The sequence below is a fragment of the Rhopalosiphum padi genome, chromosome 1 (assembly GCF_020882245.1).
Source record: "Rhopalosiphum padi isolate XX-2018 chromosome 1, ASM2088224v1, whole genome shotgun sequence".
Classification (NCBI taxonomy): Eukaryota; Metazoa; Arthropoda; class Insecta; order Hemiptera; family Aphididae; genus Rhopalosiphum; species Rhopalosiphum padi.
The window spans coordinates 15,582,027-15,603,158 of NC_083597.1; the positions used below are offsets into that span (position 1 = coordinate 15,582,027).

Consider the following 21,132-nt stretch of genomic DNA (forward strand, 5'->3'; position numbering starts at 1 on the left):
AGCGGGCTTTGGTCAATACTTAGGCAGGTGGCGGATGGACTAATCCCTCTTAGTCCATCCCCTCCAAAGATACGACTATTATGCTCACCGTACCGTCACGATATAGCTAGCCAACCTGCCCGTTTGCCACCGGTTCCATCCGTGTCCGTCCTCTGTCGACCGTATTACACATTTACTCTAGACACTATCTAGTACTAAAACAACTCGTTCCGCGTGTCGTATGTGGACGCGAGTGTATACGCGCTCTTGTTGTCATTTGATGGTTATGTGTGATTGATGTGTTATAAATATTATAGTATTAAACTTTATTGTCTGTGAGCCAGTGCTGTCCTCACCGGTTGTTAGTTAACGATCAATCGACGACCGTTGATACCTAATATAATAATTCTAATAGTGCATAGTTGTGATCATTACTATTGTCATTACAATAAGTAACATTAATTAGTGCTAATACTCCACGTTCTTCGAGTTCCATTTTACCTGTTGCCATAATATTCTACTATCGAGGCTTCATCAAACATCTTAACCAGGTTAATATATAATAATTTATTTTATTTAATCAGCTTAAAAATTCTACCCAACCTAGCACAAGAAAATTGTGTATACTATTTATCAATATCATTAATCATTATAAATACTGTGATCAGCCAAACCTTCAAATCGACAAAAAAATGCAATTATTCCAATAAACCACACTCTGCTTATAATAATATGTGCACCTCCCTATGTCTCCTATCATACTTTACACTCAGATTTGCATGTAATACCTTTTCAAAAATACTATTTACCCTTTAAAAACTTTACGATCCCACTCCCGCTTAACGATTCATCTAAACCTCATTAAAAGAAAACTTAATATAAATAATATAATAAAAAATCTACCTCATATCATTGTTTCAACTAACAATTAGTACCTATCTACAAGACAAGATTTTCAATAAATATAATAATAATAAAACTATTTTGAGCTCTTATACTTACAGGTACACCACCTTTGTTAACATGTTTATTACACGATATATTTACAATATTTATGTTTATATAAGTACGTTTTAAAAAAATCAGGTACTTTAATTTCAGTAATGTTGATTGGATTGTTTTACACTTTGACATTAAATGTCCACATAGGTTTTTTATAATATTCATTATTATTCTACCCGTCTTAACTCTACAACAACTAAAATTCTGGAAAACACAAAAAACAAATTATAAATAAAATGAATTAAAAATTAAAAACACAAAATGTGAGAATGTATTCACTATTAAATAAAGTCATGCAACTATGTAAAAATGTATAAACAAACATAATTTGACACCGATGTAGTACTTCTGCTTAAATATTATTAAACTTATAGTAGTACCAGTTATTTAGTAGTTATTTTTGCATAAATATAAATAATTTAATAATGAAAAATAATTTTTAAAAAAACCAAGAAAATTTCTCTGCTGTATAGCAGGTTTTTAGTGAACTTCATCATAGAGTAGGTCACTACGGTCCATTACGGACGTGCTAATTTGAATTCATACGAAATACAATTTTACGTGGAGACTATCTTCAGCCTGTATTTCTATGGATATTTTTTGTAGCATGTAATATTAGTATATTATTTTTTTTATATGTTGTATGGTATGTTGAAATAATTAGTGTCAAAAACATCTAATATATTGTATAAGAGCAATTATTATATTATTTATAATTGTTTGTAACTTGTAAATGAATAGTCAATACCGATATATCGTAGAGTAATGTGAATATTTACGTGGTTTAAAACAAAAATATTAACCGTAGATACTCGAAACATTTTACAATTGCTTAAATTATAGTTTTATATACTATGATATTTTCAAAACATTTAGACTAATTTTAAATTATATTTCATAGGCATATGAAAATTTTTAATTTCTTTAGTTTTTTTTATAAATGTTTATAAACATTTTTATGCTTGGTAATAAAGATGTAATACAAGATTAATCATAAATCGCGAATACAGAGATTTAAAAATATAAATTCACAATTTTTTAAGCATCTTAAATTAAAATACTAATTAACTTCGTCGAATTCACGAATATTTACGAACTATTTTGTAGGCAAGTAGATGGTTAAAAATGTATACAATTTTTAATTTTATCAGTTAAAAATTGAAACTTAATAATACAAGGTTTCTAATAAGTTGTTCTTATAGAAACCTTAAAAACTTTAAAATATTCCAAATGCTCAATTTCCTTTACATATAAGCATTTCAAATTTAAATTTCGATGAAACATATTTTTAATATATTTTTTAATCGTGGTGCCGATCGAACTTCTAACGCCGAATTGGCTTGTCTGCTGTGTCTCCATGCAGTCAATAACTAACAAGTAAAAAAATTACAACTAAAATATTCCAAAAAAATTCGACCATTCAATATTTATTCACTCTCTACATTTAAATCACCTAGCATACCATGCTAACGATGATATTTTAATCATAGCAATAATACAGCGTTGCAACATACAATGAGGCCAATTGTTCGGTCACATTTATTGTATTTTATTATATATTTTTACGGTCGTGTTTCGCTACACATTTAACGGTTGTTTCGATGTAGATTGGATTCTGCAGACATTTTGTATACTATACATAGTACGAGTAAATGAGTAGATTTCAGATAGGTATGTACATCTCGACTAGCGTGAGTATTCAGTCGTGCACATCCATAATGACTACAGACATTTTGATTTTTAAATATATAGACTACTGACTGTCGTGGTAATATTGTGGTAAGGTTGGATCGATCCCACATAAAATAACGGTTATGAATTATAGTTAAATAATTTATTCGTTGACATCATAACGTCACGACAACAACAATTCACGTTAATTTATTTTTTTTTTTTACCAAATCGTCGCAATCAAATAGCTCGTTAGTATTGTTCTGCAGCGGCAGTCTGCTTGCGTGCATTCCCGCGTTCGTAAAATAAAATAATATAAAACCACTATCGAATTACATGAAACCGTGGTCGGTATAGTAGGTATATACCCGTTTTCTAGAATCTGTTTTTTATTCATTTTGCAGGTAAACCAAGTGCTTTTACACGGTTCAAATAATTACCTTCGTTTTCTATATTAGGTGAAAATTAAGAAAGTTCTCGGTCGTGACAGTATAATTGCGTCGATATACATATATATATATATACGATAATAACATAATATTATATACTTAAATAACCAGTTAACATGTATATAATATTATATTATTATATTGTACTGCAGTAATACGTGAGTTGTAGTTAGTAAGTACGTACTACGTACATAATAGCCAGTAGGCAGTAAGTACCCACTTATGTATATACCGAATAACCGAATACAGTAGTAGCCAGTAGGTACCTAGTTTAAACAGTTGTAGTAGTAATGGATAACTTAAAATTATGTACATATGCTATAAACGTACATAGTACACTAGTACACACCTAGTTTCTTTTTTGAAAACATGACATGTGATATACTGATATATACGACAAACTTCCTGCGAGATTTATATCGAATTTATGATATATTACAGTAAAGTGTTCTTCCTTCGTCGACGCACTCTTACGCGCTAATAATTTCCGTCTGGTGTTATATATAAATACAAGGCTTACGTGCGTAAACGTTCTCTACAATGGAGTTTTTCGAAAATATGAATACATTATACATTACAATATATAATATATAACACTCATATAATACGTTATAACTTATAAGAGTAGTGTGTTCAATATACAAGACTTCAATCTGCTTATTTTTGGTGTAATAATACATATGTTTTACCTTTTCGTTATTTTTGTTTTTTTTTTCCGTTAACTCATCAGACCAAAACTATAATAATAATAACATCGGTATGTACCTATTATATTAGATAGATATGTATATTATAAAATAGCGCTAACACCTGCATTTTATTATAAACGGCTTGCAACTGTTTAAACACATATTATCGCATTAAACATCGCTGCAGTATAATATTATATTCTAACGTCATAATTTACAACAGAGACCATATATTATGCAATACTGGAGAGTAACGAATGGTTTACCGACACAAGCTTTTTATTTGTGAAAACGTTTTATATACCTACTTATGACAATTTGGACTAATAAGAAAAATATTTATGTAGGTACTATCATACGAGAGAAAACAACTGCATTGCATAAAAGTGATATAATATTATTTGCATTATTTCACGCAGAATAATAAATTATAGTATAATATTATACTATTTATTATTTACAAATTTATAATAATATAATATAAACAATCATATTGCATCGCGGCCGTCGTGCATTCTGGTTTCTGTGAGAAAAACCTATTTTTCGAAGTACCGGTACGTTTGCAATATGTCATTGTTACAATAATCCGTTAGATCTGCAGCCACTGACTCAGCTGTTTATTCTACTTTTATAGTTTATACAATATATCCAGGTGCATAGCCTGAGTTTCCATAATAGATAGGCCAGAATAGATTATGAAAAATAATAACCCTAATATAGTAATAATATAAGTAATTTAAAAAATAAATATGTTTGTCAATACAAATATATTTATTTTCGAAAACTAATTTATATAAAATAATTTTTATAACGAGGGATTTGTTACTACACTTACAACATCCCTCCTCCCTGAGCTATACTACTGAAGATACACATGACTTATAGACTATAGTATAATATATCGAAAAATTAGTAGTTAAAGCAATAACAATTTTATCTCAAATAACGCGCTTAATGGATAACCTATTTTCATTATTTTTTCACATTAAATGAATAACTGAAGTGAACAACATTTCTTTAATTTTCATAATAGAGGTTGTATAAAAATGTATAGCCGATCGTTGACTTCTAGTGTATATTCGAGTAGTATGAATCGATACGCTTCACTAAGAATTAATGGTTGGTCATCAATCTTTATATTTTATATTTTTTTCACGGTTAAAGTGTCTTGCATTATACTATAACCAGTGGCGTAATAGAAAATGTCTTCTGATGTGGGCATAAAATATTTCTTACGGTTTTTAATATTTTTAATACTTGATAAATTTGTATTTAATTTGAATACACAACAGTTTACAAACAAAGCTAATAGGGGTAAGGGTTTATACCACATATCCTACCCATAGTAAAGAACTAATCATACCTAACCTTGACTATTGCAGTATTACAGTGAAAATATTTAAGTTCTTTTGTCATATTATACTCATAATATAAAACAAACGCATGGTAGATATATTATTTTATCTGTATTTTTACTGTTCTCAATAAACTATGGATAATAATCCAATTATTTTGGAAACAACTGTCGTTGTTTTTTAGAATCATAACAAAAATCGAAAAATAACTTTCATAGACCGTAAAGTGAATACCATTTTATTCGCAGAATGCTTGTATTATTATAGTACAATCATCACTACTATAATCGTATTACAAGTTACTTTGTTACAATACAAAACTAAAACTACATTTTAAATATTATTCATTTTACGCAATAATTATAGTTAATAAATACTATAGTTCTATCATTAAATTTTTAAATTTAATAATAGTTGTATTATACGTTATTTTCTACTTAGTTATAAAGTATAAGTAATATGGAAGAAAATGTGTATTAAAAATATAATAAATACAATATACCTATGTAATAATAAATACACTAATACATTTATTTCATGAATTAAGTACTCGTGCAAATGTTTAATATTCAAAGTAGTACATTAAATAATATATAGCTATTAAAAATTATTTTCGATTCATTTCGTTAATTTTGATACGGCTCTTTGAAATTTAGAATATTTAGATACGATGGCCTACGTACATAATCTATAGCAAATAAATATTTATGTAAAATAAACTCTAAAAACAGTAAAAAACGATTGTGATAAATATTTAATTATAATTGCAGTAATACATTTTTATCTAAAATGTATCAAATAAAATAGTAATGATCTAAAATAATTTATGCATCTATTGTACCTACTATAATAAAAACCTCTGAGTATTTTAATATTGATTCAACGATTACTTCCTGGAAATGCTTTACGCACTAACTTCAAAGCCGATCGAATAACTCGTCTTCGAAGAATGTCACGCGATTACTATAAATACATAACAAACTGTGAACACAGAACTCATATTGTTTGTACCGTTTTAAGTTTTTAAAGTATTAAATTTGTTATTAAATAACAATTGTCACATTTAATTTGTTTATAGAATTATATTACACTACGCCGCTACTATGTAAAAATTATAAATATTTAGTAAGTAGGTATAGAACTGAACTCCAGACAGCTCATAATTTCATATTTTATCTATGTACAGCTGCAGTGATTCATTTAATGTGCCTACTTAACACATACACATTTACATTTTACTCGACATATTTTTGTGATTTTTTAAGTAATGATTTTGCTTTTAATGTAGGTAGATACTATAAATTATATAATTATAATACTTTACTGCAGAATTGTAAGATGATAATTGTTTTTATGATAATATTTGTTAGGTGTTTGACCCGTTTAACTTTTATCTGATTTTAAAATAAAAATATTTTCTAATCTTTTTTGAATTTATATACCCATTTAATTTTTATTTCTATTTAAGAAAAAAGGTTATTAAAAGCGTTTTTCGGTGAGACGGTAACATTAAATAGGTGAATAGGTCATTGAATTTTTTTTTGGAATAACTACAATAACTTAACCTAACCATCACTACCTACTATTTACTAATCGTTGGTAGTTGTCACCTATACCAAAGAATACTATAGTATTCTATGCCTATACTCCATATGATTATGTTATTATCACTCGTGCATATATAAAGTCTGTAATATTATTTTAAATTTATGTGGTTTCTCCTAAAGTCCTAATAGTTATAATTGACTTAGAGGACACCGAACCGACATGACACGATGTCGAAAACAACGTAAACAAACGTCTTATAAACATAAAACAAATCTAAGTTTAGAAAACAAACCCAATTTTATGTTGTTAACTTAAATATTAGAGTTAATACATTTAAAGTTAAGAAATAAAAATACTGTTTAGGTTATCTTAAAATTAAAAAGCAGATAAAAAAAATGAGCTTTAATCGATATTTAAATATTTAAGTGAACTATTAGCATTTTAAAATCATATTATTTTACAATGCCTAGTTTTATCTCACTTAAAAACAATAACATTAATACAAGCCTATGAAATACATTGGATAATTTTCTTACCTCAAAGTTTGATAATTTTCGATTTTCACTCCAATATTCAATAGCTAACAACTAAACATTGATTCTACTGAATGATAACTTGGAATGCTGTACATTTACAAGACGGAAACAATTGACTCGGCTTAAATTCAATCACGTAAACTGTAATCGATCAATATAAAATGTAAAGTACCTAATTCGATTTTAAAGTGCATTATTATAATCTGGGCCATATTCAGAGCAGAGCAAGAGGATGGGCAAGGGGCGCAAATTTCAATACTAGTTATGTAATAATTTTTTCACGTAATATTTGAAAAACATATATTTAATTTAATAAGTTACAACAGTAAAGTCTCGCTCTATTTTTATTGTATAAAAATTATTTATTTTAAGGCTGTTGGAGCACACTATTTGAAATATTGACAATTAATTTTGCATGAAATTTCTTAATACGTATAATTTATATATGTATGGCAATATTCTCGTAAACTAGGTAGGTATGTATTTATAGCATAACTGTACGTCTGTACCTATACGAAATGCATGGGACTTGTCAAATACATATATTCCCATTTTGGAAGGGAACACTAATGCAGTGGTTTGCCAGGGGAGCCACCAAATCTCAATAAAGTCTTAATTGTAACGTACTCTGAAGTACTACTTAAAACTTCCTTTGTAAGATATTTTATGTATGAGTAGATTATCAATACGATCTTATTATCCTAAGAAGACAATTCGTGTTCTTATTTCATATAGTAACTTCTACTACGAAAACGGTAATCGCCTTTAGAACGCGTACTACACATCATTATAAAAATTATAAATATACTTTATGTAACGGTATAGAGTGTTGACAATACTTAACACAATATGTATTATGTACGTATTTGTACCTATCAAAAGATGGAATTGTGAAACCGTGAAGGACAAAATATTACATCTCGTACTTTGTATAGATTCTATGAGTTTGACTTTTTTATCGTTAACCTAACAGTGGTGGGTAAACTATAATACAGTAATATTTAAAAAAAATAAAAAAATTGAGAATAAATCGACAATAATTGATAATTTATTATGGTTAATGAGCGATTGAAATTAGGATTTTAACGAACCTCGATATTCTCGCTTAAAAAACGATTTCTCATAACTCTTTTAGTTTTTTAATTGTAATTCAAAATATATTAATTACACACACATATCATATGAAAACCTATAGATACCTATATTCATAGCAATTTAGAATCTAAAATGTGATAAGCCACTATTTTACACTATAAGTACTTATGGTTTTATAATAGATATATAACAATATAGTTAATTAACTAGTAACTACCTCGTTCAAATTTCAAACTTTAGAATATGAAATTAAAATTATGTTATTAATTTATTATTCAAAATAGTGAAAAGTAAAACATTATTATAACGACAAATAATTGTAAAAATGCAGTTTTATTATAATTTATAAGTTAATTACCTATGTAAAATGACTTAAAATTAATAAATAATATTTCCAAATGCGTTAAAATTTTTCGATAAAATTAACATTTACTTTTTAATAACGAATCGCTTTGTAATCTGTTTGCTTATGAATAATAATACATTTATTATGTTCATTCGCGACTGCGTCACCGCATACTGCATAAACACCTCCATATTATATTACTCGTATTTCAGTACCTAGTCTTCACGTGAGAACATAACTCGTGATATTGTTATATTATTATTATTATTAAGTATTATACTTATTGCTGGAACACACGGTTTTTATTTATCAGTTATCATGGTACTATACGTGCAAGTCGCCATCATGTCACGCGACAATACATTCAATGATGGTGACAAACTGACAACTGTAACGAAATGCAGTAACGCGTTTATGCATATGATACAGTACAATATGTACTTATATTGTACTTATATTATTATATTATACATATACATAACTACATAAGAACCTATTACATACTATCACGTCAAATATTACATTATAAATAAATAGGCACCTATAATAATATAGTAAGTATAATAAAACGCGTGTGTATATGCAACACCGCTAAAACCAAATTAACCAGTGGTATATTTTATACGATATTATGCAGAGTGGGGAAAAAACGATAGTCAAAAATAAGTACTATCTTGATTATGATTATATAGGTTTCCCACACATTTCGATTCTACGCGTGATGCTTTCGAGCACTCAGTCAGCCAGAAAAATTAGTTTAAAATATATAAAGTATTGCTTCTCGGCTTCTTCCTCAGGAAATAATTGTATGGTAGAATTAAAGCTATTTAGTATTTATTCACAATACTTTCGAAATTACACTCCGTCAAACGATAAAATTCCTGTATACTATATTAATATGACGTGTTATTGTATATTATTTCTACTGCACGTCATCTGTACCTGTACCGAGTGGCGAATAAAATAATAAAGTCATATCTAACTGCAGTCTGTAAAGTAATAAGTCATAAAAGAGACAATGAGTAGATATGCTCTTTCATGATTTTTTCATTAACTTAATAAATAGAAATCTATTGAACGTTTTACTTTCCTAATAACAAATGTTTAACACTTTAACCATTGAAGTAAAACAAAAATCTCCTTCACACTAGGTAATCACACCACTCGGAATCTAAAATAACAATACTCTTTCGTGAACTCATACAAAAAAACAGGCCAAACTATACTTAAATTCACAATAGGTTATTGTCAATACACATAAGACATAGCCACATAGGTAGTTAATAGTGTTAATACGTCTTAATCGTTAATCAGTTTTTTACCTATAGTATAATTGCATTGTGTATGTACTATGTAATGTTTTTATTTCTCGTAGTCTTGAAGTCTTAAACTACTATTTTAGCTATTCTATTAAAATTTGCAAACATTTGCATATAAACTTGACTGTATTATGTGTGTTATAATACTACAATGTTTTATTCAAAAATGTCTATTTATAAATTATATACACGCAGTCACGCAGAGGCGTTATTTCGATAAAAAAAACTCTTATGAATGTGCGATGAGCAAATTATAGCATATGTACCATTAAGTAATTTAAATATATTATTACGATTTATAAATTAATGGTTATTTTAACTTAAAGTTGATATTTATGTATTTTACATGTAAAAATAATTAAATAATTAAATAATTTTATATTTTTACTATACCTATTTTATTTATACGTAGATACGTTATTTTGGGAACCAATTTGTGTTCGGACTTAATCAGAATATGTACCTACTTATATTTAGGACGCAATAAGGCTACCTGAATTCGGATCGCAATCGGGCATCACCGTCATTCACTGATCTATTTGCAAGCGTACGAAAAGTTTAATTAGGTAAATATAATATTTACTATATATTATGTTATATACAATATCATCGAGTATAATTATGTATTTTATTATAATACACTATACGTAGATAATGCCATCACAATGGTATCTGTGCGGTTAACGATTAACTGAATAGTAATAGAGATTAAAGACACGTGATAATAATACCTACCTTTATGAGAATAGAACATTCTACATCTACACTTCTACACAACTACACAAGTGTGAAATTTATACATTATTAATCGAAGTCGCGTCGTCGTTGCTATTATCGCTCACTGACAACAATAAAATAAAATATATATATAAATATAAAATATCCTACACTTTAATTCATATAATTGTTATTTGTTATATATATATATATACAGCCATACAGGTGCAGTAGTGTACACTGTGTTTACTGTTCACCTATACATCGGCATCTGCATATTTATAAACTATAGTCTTTTGTGAATTCATTGTTATTTATTATTTTCGTACGTATAGCGTTGATTAAAGTTTACATAACATACCTATCTAATAATAACACACATGTTATGCAATATATAATATGCACTGAAGTGACGGCAAGGAGAAATAATTTTTGAAAAAATCTATTTCATCTTCATACTCTACAGACCCATATGCGTAAATTGGGGGGGGGGGACTTAGGGGGACTCAGCCCCCCTACATTTTTTTAAAGTTTTTCAAGAAATTCAAGGTTATTTATTAGAGAAAATTATAAAATGTAAAACTTAATTTCTAATCAGGATATCCGATAGGTATGTGTTATGTGAACATTTAAGCTTCACGTATGAATTTTGTATTGTATATTTCTAAAAAAATTAAAATAATTGAGCTATACGTTAATATTTTATAACGACAACGATAAAAAGTTATGTATTATATGCCGTTAAATAAAATAATTTTGAAGTTTTTATATACATTTATATGTAGGGGGTACGGGAGGTGAAACCCTCCGCGAGCCTGTTCTATGTTTATAATTTTAGCCCCCCTGCCTTCTAACATGGCAAATTTACGCCATGCTGCAGACACCAATAAATGTGTTTAATTATGTTTAATTTACTGGCCAGTGGCCACTGGCGTCTACTATCATTGACGAAAAATAAAAATCATGCTGACCAGTGACTAGTGAGCACCCCTGTCCCCTACAGCTCGCAGAATTCTACAGCTAGCACAGCGAACCCCATTATAGTACGCACGTCGCACATGACACATATAACAATGTGTGAAAATCAGGCTCTATACGATTCTAGATAAAATTCTCCTCTACAAATTTCATAATAGGTGTTTTTCACGTAAAACCCTTCAGTAAGCCGTATTATTGGAAGTACGAAAACATGTTTTTACGGCATATTTTTCTGGGGTGACACGTCCTCTTAAACAATTAATTTTCCTTCTCGTTCAATCGTTCAACAAGATTCCAAGTTCCTTATATTGTTCCCATTTACAAAACTAATTATGGGATAAAAACCAACTAATTTATTGAATATTGACAACGAGACCTAGTTACAGAAACTGCTAATAGTAATATTAATAAATTATACCGACTACCGAGCAAAGAGCTTAAAATCGTTTATCGTTTGCAAATATATTATATTGAACGATTAGGTAATGCAAGTAATAGGTACCTACTCTCGAGATATATTATACAGCAAACCGACTTTCTTGATTTTTTTTTATATAGGTAGATATTCAAAAATGTATAAACTTATGAAATTATACGTAGCTTAGACATATTTTAATTGTTTTTCCGGAAAAGAAATTTTTAGAACGGAACGTTAGGTTAGGTGAATGATTGACCTCTATATCGTTATATTTCTTGTAATGTAATAACTAATAAGTAATAACTTAGCACCTGACTGGTTTTTGAATACGGTAACAGTATACCTTCACTATATAACAGTCTAATTGTATAACTTTTGAAACTAAAAACTAATTTCGAATCCTTTAAAGTGTTTAGAAGCGTCAGTGTCAGACATTGATTAATGATTAACAATGAGTTATGTGTACAAATCTGTTAATTTTCCACTGTGACTATTATTTTTCCTTTTTTTAGTAAATTACCACATACAATACCCACATAATAAATTTAATTAAATTTTAATTTAAAAAAAACTTTAATTTGAACTTGAAATAATGACATTATACCAATGCATAAAACCTAAACGGAAGTAAATTCTATGTAATAAGTAATAAAGTATTGGGTACATTATTTTGAATTACCTAGGTATTAGTTATTATTACATTACCGATTTTAATATTTTCTTATATATGTAGACTGTAGGTAGGTACTTGTGTAACAATCTTGGCTTGGCCTATAATACATAAATACATAATACATTACATTATTAAAAATCAAATAATGTTTATGCATCGCGAATCGATATACCTCAGGACACGGGGAGACCATGCCTATATTGTTATAAATATATATCTTAAATCGGGTCCCGCGAGAATCGCCAATAACCCCTTTACCGGTTGGCATTCAATTCTTTATTATCTATGACCTATTGAATTTATGATAATATATGTCACGCGGAACAAAGAACGGTAACATTATAAATACGTATCACTCGAGTACTTGACGTACACTTATAGTCTATACGGACGATCTACGGATGTCATTTGCGTAGAGGTAAACCGTGTGTTCGGATAATATCTGTAGCGACATTTCCACAACTACAAATTACAATATTGTCAATGGTTGTGGTATCATCGCAGAACGCATAATGACCAATGACGTTATGACCGTAATCACGACGTGACCGTGGTTATAGGACGAGTGCAGTAGTAAACTCGTCCGGCGCGGCAGTAGTACTACTATCAATCGCCTCCCCCCCCACCATCACCGGCGACCTTATTGTCGTGCGAAACACTGGCGAAATGTTACGTTGAAGTGTTGAACTTTCGTAGGCGGCCGTCGTACGGACCATATTATATTGCGATGGCCTTGGTCCGCCGCGGCCCCCGTCGTCACGGAACCGTTCGGTGCGTTTGTCGCTCTTCAGTTTCCGCCGACACACATGCCGCCATAAAAGGCCGGACACAATAAGTCCCACACCCCGAGAAACGTCCGTCCGCAATGGCCAAAAGGTAAAATGCTGCGTTTGATCGCAAAAAATCTTCGAAGCATCGGTTTTCTAAATAATACTAATCCTCGATTACCAGCCAGCACTCATCGCCCGTTAAATTGTTTATGTGTGCCATAATAAAATAATAATATTTGTCATTAACCGTTATAATATGGCTTGTCTAGAGGTTTTTGATTACCTTTTAATTAACTTTCGACTAGTAAAAACATCTGTGTTCTTTTTTCAGGATGGAACAAGTGGTCTGGGTGCCAGACCCCAAAGAGGGCTTTGTACTGGCCACGATCATAGATCTAGGAATGGATGAGGTCACTGTACAACCTGTAGGAACATCAAAAGCTCATTTTACACTACCTCTAGACCGTGTTTATACAGCCGATCCCCATTTTGACAATAAGGATGTCGATGATAATTGTAAGCATAATATTATATTATACTACAAATCCAAGACAAACCTAACAAATGTGGTAACTGAGTTGTATTCTTGATTTACAGGTTCTCTGATGCATTTGAACGAAGCCACTTTATTAAATAATGTCAAAATAAGATATTCAAAAGATAAGATTTATGTAAGTGATTAAAAATATTTTTTTTCATTGTACCTACCTATTCAATATTATATTTTTATTTTAAAATTAATCTAATTTAAACTAAAAACATTAAGTTATATTATACCTTGTCTAGTACTTATCTTTAGGAGATAAATGATTAAGTTTAAGTTACTGCAATAATTATTTATAAATAATCTCTAACAACTTTTCATTTTATGAAAAATCGTTAATAAGTATGAATTTTTCAGACCTATGTTGCTAACATATTGATATCTGTCAATCCATATATAGAAATCAAAAATCTTTATTCAGCTGATGTTATGCAAAAGTATAAAGGGAAATCTCTTGGCGTTTTACCACCACATATATTTGCAATTGGTACCTATTATCTTAAATAAATTTTAAAAAGAAATTTCAAGTATAAAAACCCATTATCTAATTGATATCTAGCTGACAAATCATTCCGGGATATGAAAGTGCTTAAACAATCACAATCTGTTATTGTGTCTGGTGAGTCAGGTGCTGGAAAAACAGAATCGACAAAGCATCTGTTACGATACCTATGCTATCAGTGGGGATCTTCTAATGGACCAGCAGCTGATCAAAACATTTTAGATGGTAATTACTTTAATTTTATTGTTCAATACTTAAAAAAAAAATGTTTGTATTATACTCATATATGTATAAATTTTTTTAGCAAATCCTGTCTTGGAAGCTTTTGGGAATGCTAAGACAACACGTAACAATAATTCATCAAGGTTTGGAAAATTTATGGAAGTTCATTTTGATAATTCATGTTCTGTTGTTGGAGGATATATCAGTCATTATCTTCTAGAAAAATCTAGAGTCTGTATTCAAAGTTCAGAAGAACGTAATTACCATGTATTTTATTTGTTATGTGCTGGAGCCCCACTTGATTTACGTGGTAAATTATCACTTGACAATCCTGATGCTTTTAATGTAAGTTAACTTGAAGAAAATATATATAGCCTATAGAAAATCAATATCATATATTTTTATAGTATTTGAAGAAAGGCTGCACTCAATATTTTACTAGCAACCAAACTAGTAAAATGTTAGAAAATGATCAAAAGAGTAAACTTCAAAATAAACAAGGGGGTCTTAAAGATCCAATGTTAGATGATGTCAAAGGATTTTCTACTATGGATGAAGTTAGTTACTTCTTTAATCTATATTTTAAAATTGTATAATTATGTTATTTCATTAATTGTAGGCTTTGAGTAGACTTGGACTATCAAACAAAGAAAGATGTGACATTTACACAATTGTAGCAGCTGTTTTACACTTAGGGAATATAGAATTTGAAGAGAACACTGAAAGCACTAAAGGTGGTTGTAAAGTGACAGAACAAACTGAATGTAGTTTGTCTGTAGTTGCCAAATTGCTATCTGTTGACGTTGATGAGCTTCGACAAGCACTTATTACTAAAGTGATGATGACTAATCGAGGTGGACTCAAGGGGACTGTAATTATGTATGAGAAAATATTAATAATTTTATTAACTATATTTACTAATTATATCAATTTCAAATAATAGGGTACCATTAAAGCAATATGAAGCAAATAATGCTAGAGATGCTCTTGCTAAAGCCATTTATGGAAAACTATTTGATAATATTGTTCATAGGATAAATTCAAGTATACCATCTAAGGCGTCTAATTATTACATAGGAGTATTAGATATTGCTGGATTTGGTAAGAAATTAATCTTACTATAATATTAGAACTACAAAAATATTTTTATGATTATTGTTTTCTTTTAGAATATTTCACTGTTAATAGTTTTGAACAATTTTGTATAAACTACTGTAATGAAAAACTTCAACAATTTTTCAATGAACGCATACTTAAAGAAGAACAAATGCTTTATGAGCGTGAAGGTTTAGCTGTTAGAAAAATTGAATTTGTTGACAATCAAGATTGTATAGGTAAAAAATATAAACTAGTAAAAATAAGACATAATTAATTGTAAAATATGGTGTCATACCAACTATTAAATTTGTTTGATTATGGTATATTTTCAGATTTAATTGAATCAAAAAATGGTGGTATATTCAATTTATTGGATGAAGAATCAAAGCTACCAAAACAAAGTTCAGAACATTTTACTACTGAAGTACACAAACGATGGCAGGGGCATTTCAGACTTGCATTAGCTAGGGCTTCAAGACTCAAAGCTCATCGAGAAATACGAGATGATGAAGGTTTTATGGTTAGACATTTTGCTGGAGCAGTGTGTTACCAAACTGTAAGAACCAATATATATTTCTTTTAGTATTAGATTTATTATTATTTAAGTTCAAAATTTAATTAGCTTAAACATTTTATTTAATATTTATGGACTGTACTAAATTTGTATTACAATTAATATTTAAATTGTCTTCTTCCTTATGTACAAAATCTATTGCTTTTCTTATTTTATTATAATTGAAATATAGTTTCATAAAATTGTATTTCTTTATTTAAGGTTTAATAAATTTGTTGTATTACAGAGTCAATTCATTGATAAAAATAATGATGCTCTTCATGCCAACTTGGAAGGTCTAGTTCAAGAAAGTAACAATCCATTCTTACAAAGTTTATTTGCTACAAGCACATTGTGTGCAAACAAAGGAAAGTTGAATTTTATAAGTGTTGGATCAAAATTTAAAAGTCAATTGGCTGAACTTATGGAAAAATTAAGGAGCACTGTAAGTTAAGTTATTCTGGAATAAATCAATGTGTCATATGTTTTAATTATTTTATAGGGTACAAACTTTGTTCGTTGTATTAAACCAAATGACAAAATGGTGGATCACTTGATAGATGGTGGATCAATTCTGTCACAATTGCAATGTTCTGGCATGACGAGTGTATTAGAGCTTATGCAACAAGGTTTTCCATCACGTGCTCCATTTCAACAACTTTATGATATGTACAAGCAAAGACTGCCTCCAAAGCTTGCACGCCTTGATCCAAGAATATTTTCTAAAGTAATTAATGAGTATGAGATATACTTCCTTATAGATATGAACATATTATTAATACATTTATAATTATTGTAATATTTGTATGTTTATTTTATTTATATTAGGCATTGTTCAGAGCAGTTGGAGTTAATGAAGGCGATTTCAAGTTTGGTGTATCAAAAGTATTTTTTCGACCAGGAAAATTTGCTGAATTTGATGCAATTATGCATTCAGATCCAGAAAATTTAAAACAAATGATTGAAAAGGTGCAAAAGTATCTGACTACTTTACATTGGAAACAATCTCAATGGTGTGCTTTATCTGTTATTAAATGTAAGACATTATATCAGTTTAAATATTTTTTAAGTGATATACCAATACTTATACACATTGATTTTATTATAGTAAAAAACAAAATATTGTATCGACAAGCAAATCTTATAATAATTCAAAAAAATGTGAGAATGCATTTATCAAAAATTAAACACAGGCCTAGATATATGGGAATAAAAAAAATAAATAGTCTTAAAGTGAGTTAATCAATTATTTAATTAGTTGTGTTATGGATTGTAGTACAAATATTTTATTTAATAAACTAATTTACAATTTTTTTAAATACTTAAAAATGTATTAAATTAATAGATGTATCTTTAGCATTGCAATACTATGCATTATTTATCAATTATTAATTATTATTATTTTTTTTTTTTAGACCATTTTAAATGAAATGGAAACATTGGCAGGGCAAATTAAAAAAGACAATGCTCTTTGTGTGTCTGATGCTCAAAATTTGCGAATCGAATTTGATTTAGCTATTAAAAAGATTAGAGTAATAAACTAAAAATTATATAATTGTCATTATTTTAAATTCATGATTAATAATTTTAGAATAATGAAAATATCAAAGCAGCTGAAATAAACAATATTTATAATAGTTTGGTTAAAGAAGCCAATTCACAAATGGAGAGTTTAAGACAAAAAGCAAATGCCGAAAAAAGTGCTGAAGCTGAAAAACAACGTTTAGCCAAATTACAAAAAGAAATGGAAATAGTTAAGGCTATTAAGAATAAAGAAGAACATGCTAAATTAGAAGATGAACAAATTAAAAAACAGTGAGTAAAACAATTAATAATTTTGTCATTTAAACTTAAATATTATGGCTGATTTTTGTTTATAGAAAAATAGAAATAGAACTTCGACGTAAAGCAGAAGAAGAAATACATAAAAATGATATATTCTTAAGTAAAGTAAGTTTTGTTCAAAAGTATATTACTAGTTGTATATTTATGTTTTAATTAAATTTCAAATTTAGGAAGAGATTGATAAGGCTGCATTAGCTGAAGCTAAGTTTAGAGAGCAAATGGAACAAGAACGACGTGATCATGAACTCGCATTACGATTAGCTCAAGAAACAAATAGTTTTGTTGAAGATATCTCTAATACCTACACAAAGTAAGTATAATAAACAGAGCTTGGATTTTATAGCACTAAAAATAAATGAAATATGCGCTATAATATGACCTAAAAACATGAAAAAAGCAAAAATAAAAATGTATCCTGTTCATAATTAAAAAAAAATTTTATTTATTAACTAAAGATTATTTATGAATTAATAGGTACATTTACAATTAATTAAAAACTAATGTTGGTTTACATTTTTTTAGTTACTAAAGTTACTTGAATTATTTAGCATGGTGACCATTCAAAATTATCTGAAAATAAGAATAAAATAAAATAAATTATTATTTATTCATTAAATAATATATTAAATTATTTTACCTGAGTTACACTATACGATTAAATGTTTTGCCAAATTTGAAAATTTGAAAATACAAAATAAAATGTTATATTATGCAAATTAGCAAAAAAAAAAAACACTAAATACCTAAAAAAAATACTTCAAATATGCAAAAAAAATAGCATTATAAAATTTCATATTTGGAGTCCCTGGTGCATAAAACATATTTATAGCTCATTCTGCTATTTTCATCTGTATCCTATAACTATTAGCAAATGCTATAAAATCCGAGCTCTGATAATAAATAATGATATTATAAATATAATAAACAAAAATATATATATTTTTATCAAATAGGAGATCTACAAATGTAGAACAGCCGTCAAGTAAATATGATTTGTCAAAGTGGAAGTATTCAGAACTCAGAGACACTATCAACACTTCTTGTGATATTGAACTACTAGAGGTAAATTTAAATTCAATATGCTTAATTATATTAATGATTAACAATAATAAAATTTCTGCAATAGGCTTGTAGAGTAGAATTTCATCGTCGCCTCAAGGTATACCACGCTTGGAAAGCCAAGAACAAAAAACGTACTTACATGGACGACAATGAAAGGGTACCTCGTTCCATAATGGATACTGGTAAATGCCATAAATTATAATTAGTTTTTTTTTATTTATTAGGTATTTATGTAAGTGTATTACATTATAATTTTTTTTGTAGCCAATCAGTCCAAGGGAATCAAACATTATCAAAACGCAAAGGTACAGCCAATAATTCCTACAAGTAGTCAACGTTATTTCCGCATTCCATTTGTGCGCTCAAGTACACCTACTAGACTACCTGGATCGGGAGGAGATCAGCATCGTGGATGGTGGTATGCACACTTTGATGGACAATACGTTGCTAGACAAATGGAACTACATCCTGATAAACCAGCAATTTTACTTAATGCCGGTGAGACTTTAATAGTACCGATTATATTTATTTAACGGGTACCTAATCATTAGAAACTTGTTTGTTACATTTAAAAATAAAAATGACTTATATAGGTAATTAAGTAAAAATACATTTTCATTCTAGGTAAAGATGATATGCAGATGTGTGAACTAAGTTTGGATGAAACAGGATTAACTCGTAAGAGGGGTGCTGAAATATTAGAAAATGATTTCAATAAAGAATGGGAAAAACATGGTGGCAAAACGTATACTAGGAATAATGTTAATAATTAAGTATATGTAGTTTATATACAACAGCTGTCAAGATTATTGTATCAAATAAATGTTTTAACTATAGATATAAAATTAATCCAAAATGTCACATTCCTTTCAATTTTGATCTTTTTTGTATTATTTTATGTTTTGTTCCTATAATTGGGTGAATGGTTTTTATCAGATTGTGATAGATGTGATAAATAAATTACAGTATTCAATTATTGTTTTAAACATTTTTTTTTAAAATCATTTTCTTGTTGTTTAACTGTTGCACCAATGTCAAATCCCAAGTTTGAAAAATAATTTTTTGGTTTTTTATTTATTTAAAAATTAAATATTAATGTTCACTTTTGATATTATTTGTTAACAAATTGTCTAATCATTTAAAAAAATATTGAATGTTAAATGTTTTAACAGTTTCTTATTGAACACTAAAATCAATATACCTATCTATTGTAAAACTCGTTACAAATTATTAATTAATATAAATCTGTGATAATAAGTTGGGAATTTGAAACAAATATATAAAATTGTTATTTCAATATTTTATTATAATCATAGTTATTAATTTATAAAATAATATTCCATTTATAAACAATTTATGAGAAAATTTAATAAATAAACAAATTATAATGTATTTTGTTTTTTATAATAATCATTTTCATTGGTACTTGTTTTAAGACCGATAACATTTTTATCGGCAACATGCCGAAATGTATGTTTAACAATATTAAAACTATATAAATATTTATATGTATTTTGAATTCATTTTTTTGTTTATCAAAATTTTATTTTATACTATAACAGTGACGTGCTCATGAGTGGGATCGGGGTGTCATACGAGTATCCCCCCTTTTGAATTTTTTTGTAATGATAATTATATTATCAACATGTCTTTCAACGTCAGAAGTGCAGGTATGCAGGTATCGATTTGCATCGGTTGAGGGCTGATAGCTAGATCCCTAATTACCATTTTTCATATTTATATTTTTTTTATTCATTCAAA

General features: G+C 28.3%; 1 protein-coding gene across 3 annotated transcripts; it reads left to right on the forward strand.

The window, feature by feature from the left end:
• Positions 1-188: 188 nt before the first annotated feature.
• Positions 189-20,763, forward strand: LOC132927567 (myosin heavy chain 95F). 3 transcript variants are annotated; one of them, XM_060992126.1, is made up of 23 exons: positions 189-530; positions 13,877-14,061; positions 14,143-14,216; positions 14,447-14,576; positions 14,649-14,816; positions 14,896-15,158; positions 15,221-15,370; positions 15,433-15,692; positions 15,757-15,914; positions 15,983-16,147; positions 16,244-16,467; positions 16,712-16,909; positions 16,967-17,191; positions 17,293-17,500; positions 17,573-17,697; positions 17,880-17,996; positions 18,056-18,279; positions 18,345-18,414; positions 18,480-18,619; positions 19,263-19,371; positions 19,436-19,553; positions 19,636-19,869; positions 19,996-20,763. In XM_060992126.1, the coding sequence occupies exons 2-23, from the start codon at positions 13,878-13,880 to the stop codon at positions 20,142-20,144; spliced, it is 3,693 nt and encodes a 1,230-aa protein (XP_060848109.1). In that variant the 5' UTR covers positions 189-530; position 13,877; the 3' UTR covers positions 20,145-20,763. The 3 variants fall into 3 exon arrangements, with proteins under 3 accessions (XP_060848109.1, XP_060848119.1, XP_060848104.1); XM_060992136.1 differs by lacking the exon at positions 189-530 and adding an exon at positions 10,464-10,555; XM_060992121.1 differs by lacking the exon at positions 189-530 and adding an exon at positions 13,408-13,651.
• Positions 20,764-21,132: the final 369 nt, after the last annotated feature.